Below are 15,894 nucleotides of genomic sequence, written 5' to 3'. Positions count from 1 at the left end.
TGCTAGCAGTTACTCAGCTAGATAACAAACAAAAATGTTGCCTAACATAAAACCATTGAGAATGTTGCTTAACAGGCGATTAAAAGCGGCTGTCGACGAGCTATTCGGCGCAGTTGAAATAACGATAGCAGAGTACCAGCAAGAATTATGCCGTTCAAAAGAGGAGAAAGACCGAACGATAGCAGAGTACCAGGAAAAAATGTCCCGTTCGGAAGAAGTGAACGCCCGGCTACAGAGGCTGCTGGATGTCGTTCTTAAACCAGAAGTAAAGTTACAGAGACTAGAAGGTGTGTTACTTATTAGCTAAACCCGTAAAAACCATCGTTTTATACAGATACCTAATGCATGTTGAGCATTTAAATTTGAGTCATCACTAGCAAAAATTTCATCCAATTGGAGACAGATTTTCGTGCGTTTTTCATTCAAAAATCAGAATGAAGAAAATTCGATTTTTTCCCCACCAGTAGTGTTTCCACCAAATGGAGTGTGTGACGACGTAGTGCACACAGTGTACTTTTTCATTTAAGGTTTCATGTACCGAATACAAATCAAATGTTCTATATGTTTCCATCACATTTTCAACTCTACCAATAGTTTCGTCATAAACATTGTCCTGTTAAATAGCAAATGTGTCTACTTTGGTCTTGGCACGTGTGTTCGAGCCAACAGCTCACATATAGCCTACACTCCAGGCGGTGCGGGTAAACTAGTCTACATGAGATTATTATGGAAAATAGCGAGAATATTTTTTATTTGTCAAGCATCCGTCATCAGAATAAGATTCTCGATATTATTCACCACCCTGTGAAATTCATAATTGATTTAATCTGTTGCCTAATAAACTGCATGGTTTCACGAGTCATAGACGACCATACACCATATCATCTCGTGACTCCAACTTTACTTAGATGTGATGTTTATTATATCAATATTTGCGCATAAAAGCGTTTGCATCGCCTTTTCTCGCATCACTTATTTTACCTACACAAAAATATCACACTATGTCGAACTAACAAATGATCTGTAGGCAGTTATACAACTGTACCGAAACTTCCAGTTTCCAACACAAAAGTTACATCTGGCTAGAACACATTTCTTGTAAGCCAGCATCTCAGCATTAGAATGTACTAGCTAAATATATCATGTTCTTTTTCCCCACAGACCTCCAGCAGCTCACTCTCTCCATCTCTGAAGAGGTTTCTCCTGAGCAGCAGGATTGTAGTTCTGGTCTGGGGCAGGAGGAACCTTCTCAGATTAAAGTGGAACAGGAGGAGCTATGGGTCATCAGTCAGGGACAAGAGCAGCTTCAAGCGATGGATTATGATACTGATGATACTGATGATTCTGCTGATATAGAAGCCTTCATATCTACTGCCAGAGTAAAAGGTGACTGTAATCAGAACCCAAGTCAGTCCTCACATCTTTACCAAGTTTTAACCCAACGTGAAGAAAACACAGACAGGGATGAGCTACCCAGCACCACAATGCAAATTGAACAGATTAAAACAGAAAATGTCAGTAACAGTGACTCTCAGCCCCCATCTGCAGTCAATTCAGTTTGGTCTGAAACTCAGATTGAGAGAGTTGATTGGATGGAGAGTGAAGGACCTCCACTCAAGTCAAAGAGAACACAGACAGAAGTTGGACCAAGATTCTGTACTAAAGTCAGAGAATCCACAGAGTTGTCCCATTTGAAATCCCCTATCCCCGGTAATGCTGTTCGTCATTGTAGAATATGTGCAAAACCTTTTATCACCATGACGTCTCTAGTGATTCATGCCCATAGACATAGACAGCTATCTCGGTGTGGTATCTGCGGAAGAACCTTTGAGTCTGTAGAAAGTTTGAAAGAACATCTACATTTTCATGTTGCAAGTACAGGATCACTTTCTTGTTACATCTGTGGTATATGCTTCACAGAGGATGAGGAGTTTTTGCTGGAAGAGCATATGAGCAATCACAAACTGAATCGCTGTCTTGGGTGTAAAGAACGTTTTCGTCGTGATCAACTTGAGTAAAACACCACAGCAGTTTTTGCTAAAGAAGTGACTGGTAAAATGTTGCAGTTCCATATCCTAGTAAAGGAAGCCTGAGTGAGGCCCAATGCAGTCTGTGTATCCTGAAATGTATTTTTTTTATATCAAATAAACTATTGAATGGAGAGTGTACCTTCTAATGCATCGTTACCATATGTACTCAAAAGGCTGGTTTCTCAGACAGAGATTAAGCCTAATCCTGGACTAAAAAGCACTTTCAATGGATATTAAGCTCTATTTTAAAAGGAAAGATTATAACCACAAATAGGTGTTGCTCCTGCTACTTTGTCTTCTTGGTGATGAATCTGTCTGAGAAACCATTCCAACATTTATCATGAAGGGCTAGAGAAAAGGTTACTTACTTGATCACCACACAAACCACAGCCAACACAACCACCATGAGAACCAGCAGAGCTGCCACCACACTCAGAATGCTGGTCAGAAGCAGGTCTTAGGAACAGGAACACACACACAGGTTAGTATTCACTGACATACCATTATCAGCCCACTCACTAACATAATGTTTCAAATCTGGAGGCTGATAACGCTTATTATAGAAAACATTAGGAACACTCCATGACAGACTAACCAGATGAATCCAGGTGACAGCTATGATCCCTTATTGATGTCACTTGTTAAATCCACTTCAATCAGTATAGATGAAGGGGACAAGACAGGTTAAAGAATGATTTTTAAGCCTTGGGCAAGAACGGTATGGTAGTAGGTGCCAGGCATATTGGTTTGTGTCAAGAACTGCAACGCTGCTTGGGGTTTTCACGCTCAACAATTTCCCCTGTTTGTCAAAGAATGGTCCACCACCCAAAGGACATCCAGCCAACTTGACTCAAACAGGGCCGGTCCTTGCCGTTCTGCCGCCTGTCGTAGAATTACAACATGTTAATCACATCACTTTAATATTAGAATGTATCCCTATATTAGTACATTCAGACTGTTATATCTAATAGGCAACAGAATAGTGTTCTTAGAACAGTGTTCTTAGAGGAGCCGCTGAGATTTTAACGCTGACAGTAGATTTATGATGGCTTGGTAATAAGACATTCCATTCCATGATTAGTGTCTGTGTGCCTGTATGTCGGTGCCAGGGAGACCCAATCTCCTTTTTCTCTCCCATATGCAGATGAACACTGAACTTAAATCATTTGAGCGAATGACCTCGTGTCTATGTTACATTACTATTTCTGTATAAACAAGCAGTAAACGACCTTGAGACAGAAACCTGTTGCGATGTAACCGTGATGTCTGTTGCATGTGAGCACAATGTACCTTTGTATAAATTCTCTCATCTGTGATTTGTCATGTACATCCAGGAGGATGGACTTTGCTATAAAATGCTGTGGCTTAGTCCCGCTGGTTGAGTTCTCAGGGATCACCTCCAGGGTGGTTACTGACCAACTCCATTACTGCACTAATTAAATAGTTTTGAAGAAATCTAAAAGTCTCTCATTTGATTAGAATAATTCCACCACACCCTAGGCAAGACCAAAAAATGTTGCTACCACAAAACTGGAATACTCCCAGTAAGTGAAAAAAAAAAGTTTAAAAGCCTGCACCAAAAAAGGTCACCCAAAAGGCATTGGTCCGTGCTTCCAAGCTCACTGAGGTGTAGCCTACAGTGTTGCCTGAAAATTAATTCTATGATTGCCCATCTATTTGGTAAGCCTACCGTTTGTAAAACACAAAAAATGATGACAGGACCTAAAAAAAAGACTTCCAAAAGATGGTGGCTCGTGCTTACCGGGGTGTAGCCTACCATGTGGCCCCCAATGGAATTTGATGAATTCCCATCCATGTACTAGACCCACTGTTTGTAAAACAGGCTGTTGCATTGGCTTTATTAGTACGGATTCCTGTGACTAATCAATTTGGCTATTTAAGTTCTGATTATCAGTGTGAAATGCGAAAGTACTTTTTCCGCTATGATCAGCTTGTCAAAAATGGAGGGATACAAACTTGAAACCACTGATCACAGCAATGGGTTGAAACTCCTGGACAACAGTTGTGATTGTCCATTTCATATTGTCCATTTAACTTTGACCTGTCCTGTTTTTAGGATATGTTGTTAACATTACAGCGCATTTTTTGGTTGATTGAGAGCCATTTAGGTCAGGCTATTTGATGGGAGAAACCTGCATGATGTAAAAAAGTGTCCGTCACATTACATTATCATACATTTTCTCTCCAGTCTGTAGGCTACAGAAAAGGCCACATACTCGTTCTACCATATCCTATATCTGCTACATGACTCATGTCAGATAATGTTTTGGACGGAATGATGATACAGAGCCATAGCGATGTGTCTCCAACAGAACCCTGGACAAACTCACTGGGAATGGACAAGCAAAGTGGGCACTGCTTATCACAGGGTGGCATCAACGCTCACCTAAAAATCCACTATGCCACTGGTTGAGAAAAATTGTCATTGTTTGGTCAGTTTGGCTCATAAAATGCTCAGTTTAGCTCATAAAATGCCACCCTCGTCAATCTGCCGCCATAGGCAGCTGCATAATCCTACCTACTGAGCGAGTCCAAGCTCCAATGAATTCAGTTTGTTCTGAGGGGAAAATGGAGGGGTGCAACTCAATATTATAAAGGTGTTCCTAATGTTTGGTATACTCAGTGTAGTAAGACCAGAATGAACAAAATATCAGAAATGCTGAGAAACATTGAGCGTTAGATTTTCACTGCAATTTCAAATTCACATTAAACAAACAACCTATGGAGAGGGCCAGAGGAAGAAGGGAGTGAGAGGAGATAGAACAACACTGCTTATCATGATGACTGCTCCACACGGTCGGTCACTCACTCTTATCCTTGTGCAGTGTGATCTGTGTGAGCATGCTGAAGTCTCCTCTCTCAGGCATACAGTTGGACATGTTGAGGTAGAAGCTCTGAGACAGTGATCTTCCTGCCTGCCTCCTCATCCTCCCGCCGGCTGTACATCTCCTCCAGGGAGCCCAGGATCTGCACCCTGATCAAATCACATTCATTTATTTACAGCACATCATAATCTGGCCTGGACCCCAAGACCAAGCAAGGAAGAAGCAGGACCACAGGGGCCAAGATAAACTCCCTAGAATGAAAAAACCTAGAGAGGACGTCTCAGAGGGGTACCCATCCTCTTCTGGTTGTACCTGATGCCCGTGTGGCGGTTGCTGCACTTGGGCTGGCTGATGTTGTTGAACATGAGGTGGGCTTCCAGCTTGGAGGGGACATTGACGATCCAGGACACAGTGGAGTAGGACTTCATTCCCACAGGCCAACTAGGGGTGGCCAGGAGAGTTGGTACTCCTTGCTTTGGGCATACCGTGACAATGTATCTCTCTGTGTGTACATCAGGGGGAGAATACCATATTTGCAGTTACAGTGCTACTTTTATATAAAACAATTTATTAAAAATGTAACTTTATAGCCAAAACTATATGTGGACACCCACTCACTGAACTTCTCATTCCAAAATCCTGGGCATTAATTTGGAGTTGGTCCTCCCCTTGCTGATATATCAGCCTCCACTCTTCTGGGAAGGCTTTCCACTAGATGTTGGAACATTGCTACAGGGCCTTGCTTCCATTCAGCCACAAGATTATTAGTGAAGTCGGGCACTGATGTTGGGTGATTAGACCTGGCTCGCAGTCTGCGTTCAAATTCATCCCAAACGTGTTTGATGGAGTTAAGGTCAGGGTTCTGTGCAGGCCTGTCAGGTTCTTCCACGCCAATCTCGACAAACCATTTCTGTATGGACCTCGCTTTGTGCACGGGGCATTGTCATGCTGAAACATTGCCACAAAGTTGGAAGCACAGAGTCATCTAGAATGTCATTGTACGCTGTGGTGTTAAAGACTTCCCTTCACTGGAACTAAGGGGCCTAGCCCGAACCATGAAAAACAGCCCCAGACTATTATTCCACATCCATTAAACTTTACAGTTGGCACTATGCATTCGGGCAGGTAGCATTCTTCTGGCATCCCCCAAACCCAGATTCTTCCATCGGACTGCCAGATGGTGAAGGATCATTCATCACTCCAGAGGATGCCTTTCCACTGCTCCAGAGTCCAATGACAGTGAGCTTTACACCATCCATCCGATGCTCGGCATTGTGTATGGTGATCTTGCATTGTGCAACTGCTCGGCCATGGAAACCCATTTCATGAAGCTCCCGACGAACAGTTCTTGTGCTGACATTGCTTCCAGAGGCAGTATGGAACTTGTTAGTGAGTGTTGCAACCGAGGACAGTCGATTGTTACGCGCTACGCGCTTCAGCACTCTGGGGTTCCGTTCTGTGAGCTTGTGAGGCCTACCACTGAGCTGTTGTTGTTCCTAGGCATTTTCACTTCACAATAACAGCACAGTTACACCGTTAATTAAAACATATTACCTGCAATCTCCCTGGTGAAGGAGATGTTGAGTAAAGGGTGAGAGAATGGCCACCTCTCTTTCCCTTCAATTGTTGAGGCTGAAGCTGTGATGGACACGTTGGTGTGGACCTGGACTTTGTGTATGGCTCCCCGAGGGCAGAACTGACCCACGGTGGTGCCGTCATTGTCTTCGGCCACGGTGAGAGTGACAGAGCCGTTGCAGGGTTGTTCTGGCAGGGACTGCCTGAGGTTGCCAGTAGTGGGCAGGAGCTCTACCGTGCCATGCTGAGAGGGACGGAGGATCCAGGTGACACTGCCCAGGGGGGCGGGAAGACACCTCTCCAGGACGGGCACCGTCAGAGGGACAGGGGCTGCTGCTGCTGGGCAGTCCCTCCACTGACGGCACTCTGAGAAATGGAGAAGAGTTAAAGGATACAAACCAAAATAAAGTTGAATATATACCATGAGTTTGTGGTGCCTTAGGATCTAAAGAAGGACAAAGTATTTGTTCATCCTAATTGTCACACTCCAGATATTGTTTCAAGTGTAAGGGAAGCCAAAAATGTAGCATTGAATTGCAGTAATAGTTTAGTTAGGGCTTAAGGCCACAGTCACACACATGTTGAACGGTCTATCATGTTACTCTTCTACGACATCAAGCCAGACCAACACAATGAGAAGTTAGTGACTGGCTGAGCAGCATAGTGTTAATAATAATGCTTATGGTTGTATAACTCAGATCAGAGCAGTGTTGCTAGTTAGGCCTTCGTTACCTATGATTCTGATGGCGGTCAGTAGCAGCTCCTGACTTGGGCAGTCCTAGAAGGACAACTGAGAGATTTTCCCTGAGGGAACATAGATTTTCTCCTGGATGACAGAGTTCAGCTTCAGCTCACGGTCAGACATGGGGTTGGTCTTCTCAATATGGAGAGAAAGCCTCCGACCAGTGGAGCCTTCTCCGATCCTGTTCATCTCACAGTTCCTTAGGATCAGGGAGAAGGAGTCCCGGTGTTTGACCGGCTGGAGGTCCGACAGCTTCTTCACCACTGCGAACCACCGTTACCATGGTGATACTCCATGGCCCGCTCCTTCTTCAGGCACAGCGGCTGGGTCTGACCCAGGAAGACAACCGTAGTGTTGTGTTTGGGAGGGACCACAAACTTCCACTCCATCAGGTCATCGTCAGGGTAACTATTCTGGTAGTTTGGAGAGAGCAACTCCGAAGATGACGTCCCTTCCGGTAAAGTCACTTTGAGGACAGCAAGTGCTGAGGGACAATGATATGTTGATGAAGTGTCAGAAAATACAATGGAGATGTTACTGGGAAGCTGTAACGACTCTCGTTTGTTGAATGAAGAGTGGACCAAGATGCAGTGTGGAAAATGTTCATGATTTTAATATTCAAAAAACACACAAACAAAATAACAAACGTGAAAACGTAAGCGAACATTTCTGTCAGGCAAAAAACACTAAACAGAAAACAAGATCACACAAAACCCAAAAAGAAAATGACAACTCATATATGATCCCCAATCAGAGACAACGATAGACAGCTGCCTCTGATTGGGAACCACACACACACACACACACACACACACACACACACACACACACACACACACACACACACACACACACACACACACACACACACACACACACACACACACACACACACACACACACACACACACGGCCAAAAACAAAGAAATAGAAAACATAGACTTTCCCACCCGAGTCATACCCTGACCTAACCAAATATAGAGAATAATAAGGATCTCTAAGGTCAGGGCGTGACAGAAGCCCTATTTGTCCCTTGCTGTTACATGTACAGCTATTATAGTCCAGCTGTCACTGTTGACCCTGGGATAAGATGTGTAAACCACAACTTCTGGGTGCTTGACTAAACATTATTCTGCCTACCTAGCTATATCATTACAAACCAAACTGCTCCTACAGATTGTAGAAAAAAAGAACAAAGGGATGTGCTGCTAGGATACGATAGTGGGGCTAAACATCCTTTTCTCATCTGGACTGACCACCGTAATCTGGAGTACATTCGGGCAGCGAGGAGGCTGAATCCTCGCCAGGCAAGGTGAGCCATGTTTTTCACCAGATTTAGGTTAATCTCCTATAGACTGGGTTCCCTTAACACTAAGGCCAATGCGCTGTCCCATCTCTATGACACAGAGGAGCGGTCCATTAATTCTACTCCCATAATCCTGGATTCCTGTCTGGTGGCACCGGTGGTATGGGAGGTGGACGCGGACATCGAGCGGGCGTCATGATTGGAACCTGCGCCCCCACAGTGTCCAGCGGGACGTAGGTACGTGCCACTTGGTGTTCGCGACAAACTGATCCGGTGGGCCCATACTCTACCCTCTTTGGGTCATCCGGGAATTAGGAGGACAGTGCAGGGTCTTAGGGGGAAGTACTGGTGGCCCACTTTAGCGAGGGGCGTGAGGTTTTATGTTTCCTCCTGTTCGGTGTGTGCTCAGAGTAAAGGCTCCTAGACACCTGCCTAGAGGGAAGTTACAGCCCCTCCCCGTTCCACAACGGCCTTGGTCACATCTGTCGGTAGATTTTATCACCGACTTTCCCCTGTCCCAGGGGAACACGGAGATCCTGGTCATTCTGGATCGGTTTTCGAAGTCCTTCCGTCTCCTCCCGTTGCCCAGTCTACCTACGGCCCTGCAGACTGCGGAGGCCCTGTTTACGCACCTCTTCCGGCACTACGGGGTGCCTGAGGACATCGTTTCTGATCGGGGTCCGGTTCATATCCCAAGTTTGGAGGGCGTTCATGGAGCGTCTGGGGGTCTCAATCAGCCTGACCTCAGGTTTTCACCCAATGGGCAGGTGGAGAGAGTGAACCAGGATGTGGGTAGGTTTCTGCGGTCTTATTGCCAGGACCGGCCAGGAGAATGGGCGAGGTACGTCCCATGGCCGGAGTTGGCCACTCCTCCACGAACATGTCGCCTTTCCGGTGCGTGTTGGGCTACCAGCCGGTCCAGGCACCGTGGCATCAGAGCCAGACCGAGGCTCCTGCGGTGTAGGAGTGGGTGCAGCGCTCAAAGGAGACCTGGAGAGCCATCCAGGAATCTCTCAAACTGGCTGGTGGGCGGTAGAATGTGAGCGCTGACCGCCACCGCAGTGAGGCCCCATGTTTGCACCGGGGGACAGGGTCTGGCTTCGACCCGAAACCTGGCCCTCCACCTGCCCTGCCGGAAGCTGGGGCCGCAGTGTGTGGGGCCATTTAAAGTCCTGAGGAGTATAAACGAGGTATGTTATAGGTTACAGCTCCCTTCTTACTATTACATTAACACCTCGTGTCATGTGTCTTTCCTCAGGCCGGTGGTAGCTGGTCCCCTGCAGGAAGGTGAGGTACTGGAGTTCCCTCCGTCCCCTCTGGACATCAAGGGGCCCCCGGCGTACACGGTACGTTCCATTCTGGACTCTAGACACCGGGTGAGGGGCCTGCAGTACCTCGTGGATTGGAAGGGGTACGGACCGGAGGAGAGGTGCTGTGTACCGGTGGAGGACATCTTGGATCCATCACTGCTGAGGGGATTTCCACCGCCTCCATCCAGAACGCCCTGCACCTCGCCCTCCGGGTCGCCCTCGAGGCCGGTGTCGGTGCGCTGCGGGAGCCGCGCGTCAAGGGGTGGGTACCGAAGGTGGCTCCTCTCCCTGTTCGGGAGGCACTCGGCGGTCTTTGTCACTGGTCTACTAGCTGCCACCGTTTATTTTTCCCTTTTCTGTTGGTTTTGTCTTGATTGTTTTCAGCTGTTTCTTGTTAACCATTTTTTCCCGGGCTATTTAAGCCTTCAGGGCCAGGCTGCTTTTGTGCGAGCTTGTTTATTTTGCCGTCAGTGGAGGTTCGTGTTTTATTGCTTACGGTTTGTTTTTGGTCCTGTTTTGGTCATGTGTGCCTGTTGTTTTTGGCTTGACCCATATTTGGAATAAACATTCTCCTTGGAACTTTGCTCTCTGCGCCTGACTCCACACCCACCACTCCTAGCTATCCTGACATGCATAGTCTACCTGTAGAATACATCATCTTCCAATTCTAGAATATCCCTGCGACTTCATAATACTGTTAGTGTTATCATGGGCAACATTTCATAGAACATATCATTGTATACATATCTACATTTCATTCTATATAGTAAAGGGACAATTGCAATGACCTAGTCATGAAATATAAAGGAATTCAAATAATTTCCCTATTCTTCAGTTGTTTTTTACAGAATCAAAATAATCACAAATGTATTAGGGTTCACTTCTAAATGTTTAAAACTATTACCAAATTACCAAAATCTTAAAATGTGTTAGGTGCCTCCTAAGAAGAGGTAGGTGCAGGAGTCAGGAGCAGGAGAGCAAGGAATTCCAGTTGGCACAGTTGTTTATAATAAGTCCCAACCCACCAACAACAGGCAGGGAAAATCACGAAACACACGGAGGAGAAGCATCTACTCCTAATACAGTACCAACGGTACAACGACTGTGAGGGAAAAAACCCTGTGGCGCAAACATGCACCCCTAACAGAGCTCACACAGCAAAATAATCCTGCACAAAGACTAGCAGGCAGTGGAGGTTAATAAACCCACCGAAATTAACTAATCAGACACAGGTGATAACAAAAACAGACAGACACAAACGAAAAGGAAAATGGATCGGTGGCAGCTAGTAGGCCGGCGAAGACGACCGCAGAGCACCGCCCAAACAGAGAGAGGCGCCACAGTCGGTGGAAGTCATGACAAAATTATAATTCTGTTTCCTGACACTCAGCAGTGACTAGCCCAAGAACCTTACATGTTCTGTTTAATGGGTGAATTGGCTCTGGAAGCCAAAACAGCCAAATACTCCATCTAAACGTGAATCGAATCTCAATTACGGTACGGTTCTAGAAATATAAATCCCTCTAATTTCACATCACATTAAAATAATTTCACAAATGCAAAATACAGTTAATGTACTGTACACAGTTTTCATTGGTTTAAACACTGTTGCAGCAGACAGTCTTTTTCAATGACAACATGTTTGTGGCATCTGTCTTCCATCTACACACAGGTGTTCAGAGAAGTTAGTTAATGTAAACTCACCCCATTCCGTACAATTGTGCACAACCGCAACATTCAGTAGCGACTGTGTTGACGTCAAAATCGGGGGTGTGAACTAGGTTTCTATTTGACATGGTAATGGCTCTATAGTATTGGAGAAAAGTTTAATAAACTGACCCTCCATTATATCTTGACATGTCATGTCATAACGTACAGCACGCATAAAGCAACTATTTCTGTCTTACAATCTCTCTCCACCAGGTGTAGCACTTCTATCATCCTTTAAAAACAAGAAATGGACAGTGAGGGGGTAACGGGGGATACCTAGTCATTTTTTTCGTCATCATTGCATGCGATCATCATTCTCAAAGCCGCTGTTTACTTCTGAAGATCACTTTAGCACCGCCCTAAACACCCGATTCAAATTCGACACAAACCTTCAAATAGGTATGTAATGACACATTATATAAACTCTTTATAGTGTTTTATTTACAATTTAGAGATGATAAGTTGGACAGATCGAGTGAAAAAAGCTATTTTCTCACACAACATCTCTCCTTCTCACTATCACGCATTAGTTTCACTTCCCCACCCGCCATTTATTTTAAAAAAACCTGATGGAGCTCATTGCCTGCTTGAATTATGCAGAAACGGGCAGCATTTAGGTTATGTAATTGATTTGTTTGGAAAGGGGAGAAATTGTGCTTTGCAATGGTATTGACATTAAAGTTGGTCTGGAAGTATTACGTTTTTGGGGTGCTAAAATAAGGGAAATTGAACGGACCAAGGCGATGTACGAGTTTACGTTAATTAGCTCAGGTAGTCCACTATGTCTTCAATCTATAACAAGGAAGTATGACTGTGTGGGAATCCTAACACTATAGAGAACGAAAACGGCGGACACGATCCCCAAAAGCTGCAGAGCACAGCCGACCGTTGATAAAGTCATACCTTTATTTTCAGCGTCGGTATCTCAAACGATAAGCTAACGGAACTCAAATGGGCTCGAATTTATGGCCTTGCGCCTCCGTGTAGTTCTTTGGCTTTGAGTAAAATGGGTTACATCTACATTTTATGTCCTGCTGTGTGACATCACTTCTCGGGTAAGGCTCTTCGAAGTCATTTTGACAGGTCAGTTGTTGCTTGAAGAATTGCAACATATTTGAACTCGGTGACGTTTTTTAAAACGTTTCTAGGAAAATAAGCTTTACTGTAATTCAAAATGAACAGACCGGGGTCTTATAGGTATTTAGTCAAATCTGGCCTTTTAGACCTCGGCAGCAAGTTTCACTGGACCAATGGCACATATCATTTGGCCATACTATGAACTGTTGTTTTTCTTTACCAAACAAGTTCACCTTAACTGAACATAGGGTGATCATCATTAGACTACTTGGTGCTCAAAAGTCGAAATCAATTACTTGTCATTACGTAATAACTCAATAATGCCATTTAACCTCATTTTAGATTATACAGCAGAGCAGAAGCCATTTTTCTGTAACACCCAAGCACACATGGCAAATATAGCACACATACCATCTACGCATTAGAGCCATGTGCTGAATTCACCTCACACACCTAGACAACGCAATAGCTACAGTTCTGGGTACAGTTCTGGGGATTGGGACTGACAGTGAAAGAAAAAAGATTGAAGAAACAATGTGATTGACCATCCGTGAATTCACCAGAGTGTTAGATGGTGGTGAGGGCCTGAGATGCAGGAGTGTTCCCTGCGAGTATAGGCGATGACGGGGATAATGACTGTGAACAGGAGCAGCAAGAAGGATTTAAAAAAGGGGGTGCAAGGAGCTTGTTGAGAGAGATTCTTCTCTCCTTTCACAAACATAATTTAACACAAGGACGCTTCCCACTGGGCACACCATGTCATTTCAATGTGGAAATGTGGGTAATATTCGTTTGAGATGTTGACCCACTCAAAATGACAGCCATAATTTGTTTGAATTCCCAATGTATCACTGTGCTTTCAACCATTTTATAAGCACAACCAAATTCCAATGAAACAAAATGTCAGATTTTTTATTTAGTTGTCATCTAATTGTGTTATCACTGCACTTTCAACCATTTAAAAGCACATTTAAATGCTTAATCTCATAGCACAACCAAATTACCTGGATTGCAGTTGAGATGACATGAAAGTACATAGTGCAAATGATCAATGCTTTTCGAGAATCTGCACAGATTATTATAGCAATTGTGAAGATCTCCACAGACCTGCATCCTTTGCATGCTATCTTGAACATGCACGCTTTCTATGATTACATAAGAAGACATTTATAGTTGGTTATTACTGCATTGTCGGAACTAGAAGCACAAGCATTTCGCTACACTCGCATTAACATCTGATAACCATGTGTATATGACAAATACATTTGATTTGATTTGATAGTTACAGTAGGCTTGTCACACCCTGACCATAGAGATCTTTTTATTCTCTATGTTTGGTTGGTCAGGGTGTGACTCGGGTGGGAAACTCTATGTTCTGTGTTTCTATGTTTTGGCCGGGTATCGTTGTCTCTGATTGGGAATCATACTTAGGCAGCCTTTTGTATTTTGTGGGTAGTTGTCTTTATTAGTGGCCTGTATAGCCCTAGTAAGCATCACGTTCGTGTTTGTTGTTTCTTGTTTTGTTGGCGACATTTATAATAAAGAAAAATGTACGCTCACCACACTGCACCTTGGTCCGGTCACTTCCACGATTTCGACAAGCGTGACAAGGCTAACCTCACGTTGCGACCATGAATGTGTTACTCATTTTAAGGTTGAATTCCATTTAGTTTGTAAGATATACTTAATTTTAGGCTATTTACTCTATTACAACAGTAATATTGAATTGTGTTTGGTTGACAACGCAACCAAATATCAACATTTAAAGGATATCAAATGCTTTGATAGTTTCATCTGAGCCACTGGCTTAATCCTATTCTTTAACGTTTCATTTTGGTTTAGTTGGAGACGGGAATCCAACAAACAATTTGTTAATTTGTAGACAAGTTAATAGGCTATTTACTGTATCACAAAAGTGATATTGAATTGTATTTTGTTGTCAATGCAACCAAATATCACTATTTGAAGGAGATTTATATTTTGTGCCCCTGACAGTCTGCTGTTAATTACAGTTGGTCTACAAATTCATAATTGATATGTTGGATTCACGTCTCCACCTCAACCAATAATCAAAGTTAAAGAATAGGACTAAATAAAAATAAAAAACTTTATTTATGTCACGCCTTGGTCTTAGTATTTTGTGTTTTCGTTATATATTTGGTCAGGCCAGGGTGTGACATGGGTTTATTTTGTTGTGTTTCGTATTGGGGTTTTGTAGGCATTGGGATTGCGGCTGAGTAGGGGTGTCTAGCATAGGCTTGGCTGCCTGAGGTGGTTCTCAATCAGAGTCAGGTGATTCTCGTTGTCTCTGATTGGGAACCATATTTAGGTAGCCTAGGTTTCACTGTGTGTTTTGTGGGTGATTGTTCCTGTCTCTGTGTTTGTTGTCACAAGATAGGCTGTATAGGTTTTCTCGTTTCGTTTGTTGTTTTGTATATTTAGTTATTTCATGTATCGTTCATTTTTCATTAAAGAACATGAGCAACCACCACGCCGCATTTTGGTCCGATCCTTGTTCTACCTCTTCGTCAGAGGAGGAGATAGAAGAGAGCCGTTACAATTTAAAGTGCATTTAATGTTTGATTTGATTTTGTCCTGTTCTTGAACTTTTCTTGGTTGAGATGGCGATTTGAATCCAACATATAAATGATACATTTGTAGACAAACTGGAATCAAAGGCAGACTTATCCAGTGGCACGATGGAACTATCCAAGCAGAACATACATGTCCTTCAAATGGTGATATTTGGTTGTGTTGACAACCGAACACAAGTCAATGTCCAGTTTGTAGAAACATTTATCATTTATATGTTGGATTCATGTCTCCATCTCAAACAAAAATCTAAGTTAAATAATAAGACCTAATCTAATCAAAGTTTAAATGCACTTTAAATAAAGTTTAGTTTGATTTAGTTCTTCAAACATTATTTTTGGTTGAGATGGAGACATGATTCCAACATTTCAATGATTAACTTGAAGATTAAATTTGAACTCAACCAAAGCTTGAAACCCTAGGACTATATGTATGGTCTATTTTTAGTTGAACCCTGGGTTGAATTGAAACAATAGCTGTAGATTCCATGTCACCATATGTTGAAAAATTCAACCAGTTTGTGCACAGTAGATTGTGTGTTACTCAGAAACACATAAGCCCATCAACTTGCTTACATAAATATTCTCATTGCCTACTCACATTTGAAAGATGAATGCAGTTTCCCAGCTGCTATTCCCTGAAGCTCTCTCAAACAGAGAATGGAGCATTGTCGTTTCTCTTTCAGTTACAGACCATAGCACATTTC

At 43.5% G+C, this 15,894-nt stretch overlaps 1 protein-coding gene across 1 annotated transcript; it reads left to right on the top strand.

Moving 5' to 3' along the window:
- LOC124004780 (zinc finger protein 394-like) lies at positions 1-2,117 on the top strand. The gene is made up of 2 exons (XM_046313570.1): positions 1-287; positions 1,162-2,117. Exons 1-2 carry the CDS (start codon positions 35-37, stop codon positions 2,016-2,018), a joined length of 1,110 nt encoding a protein of 369 aa, XP_046169526.1. The 5' UTR covers positions 1-34; the 3' UTR covers positions 2,019-2,117.
- The last annotated feature ends 13,777 nt before the right edge of the window (positions 2,118-15,894 follow it).

This window comes from Oncorhynchus gorbuscha, linkage group LG19 (genome assembly GCF_021184085.1).
Source record: "Oncorhynchus gorbuscha isolate QuinsamMale2020 ecotype Even-year linkage group LG19, OgorEven_v1.0, whole genome shotgun sequence".
Classification (NCBI taxonomy): domain Eukaryota; kingdom Metazoa; phylum Chordata; class Actinopteri; order Salmoniformes; family Salmonidae; genus Oncorhynchus; species Oncorhynchus gorbuscha.
This window is presented reverse-complemented; position numbering and strand designations above follow the sequence as displayed.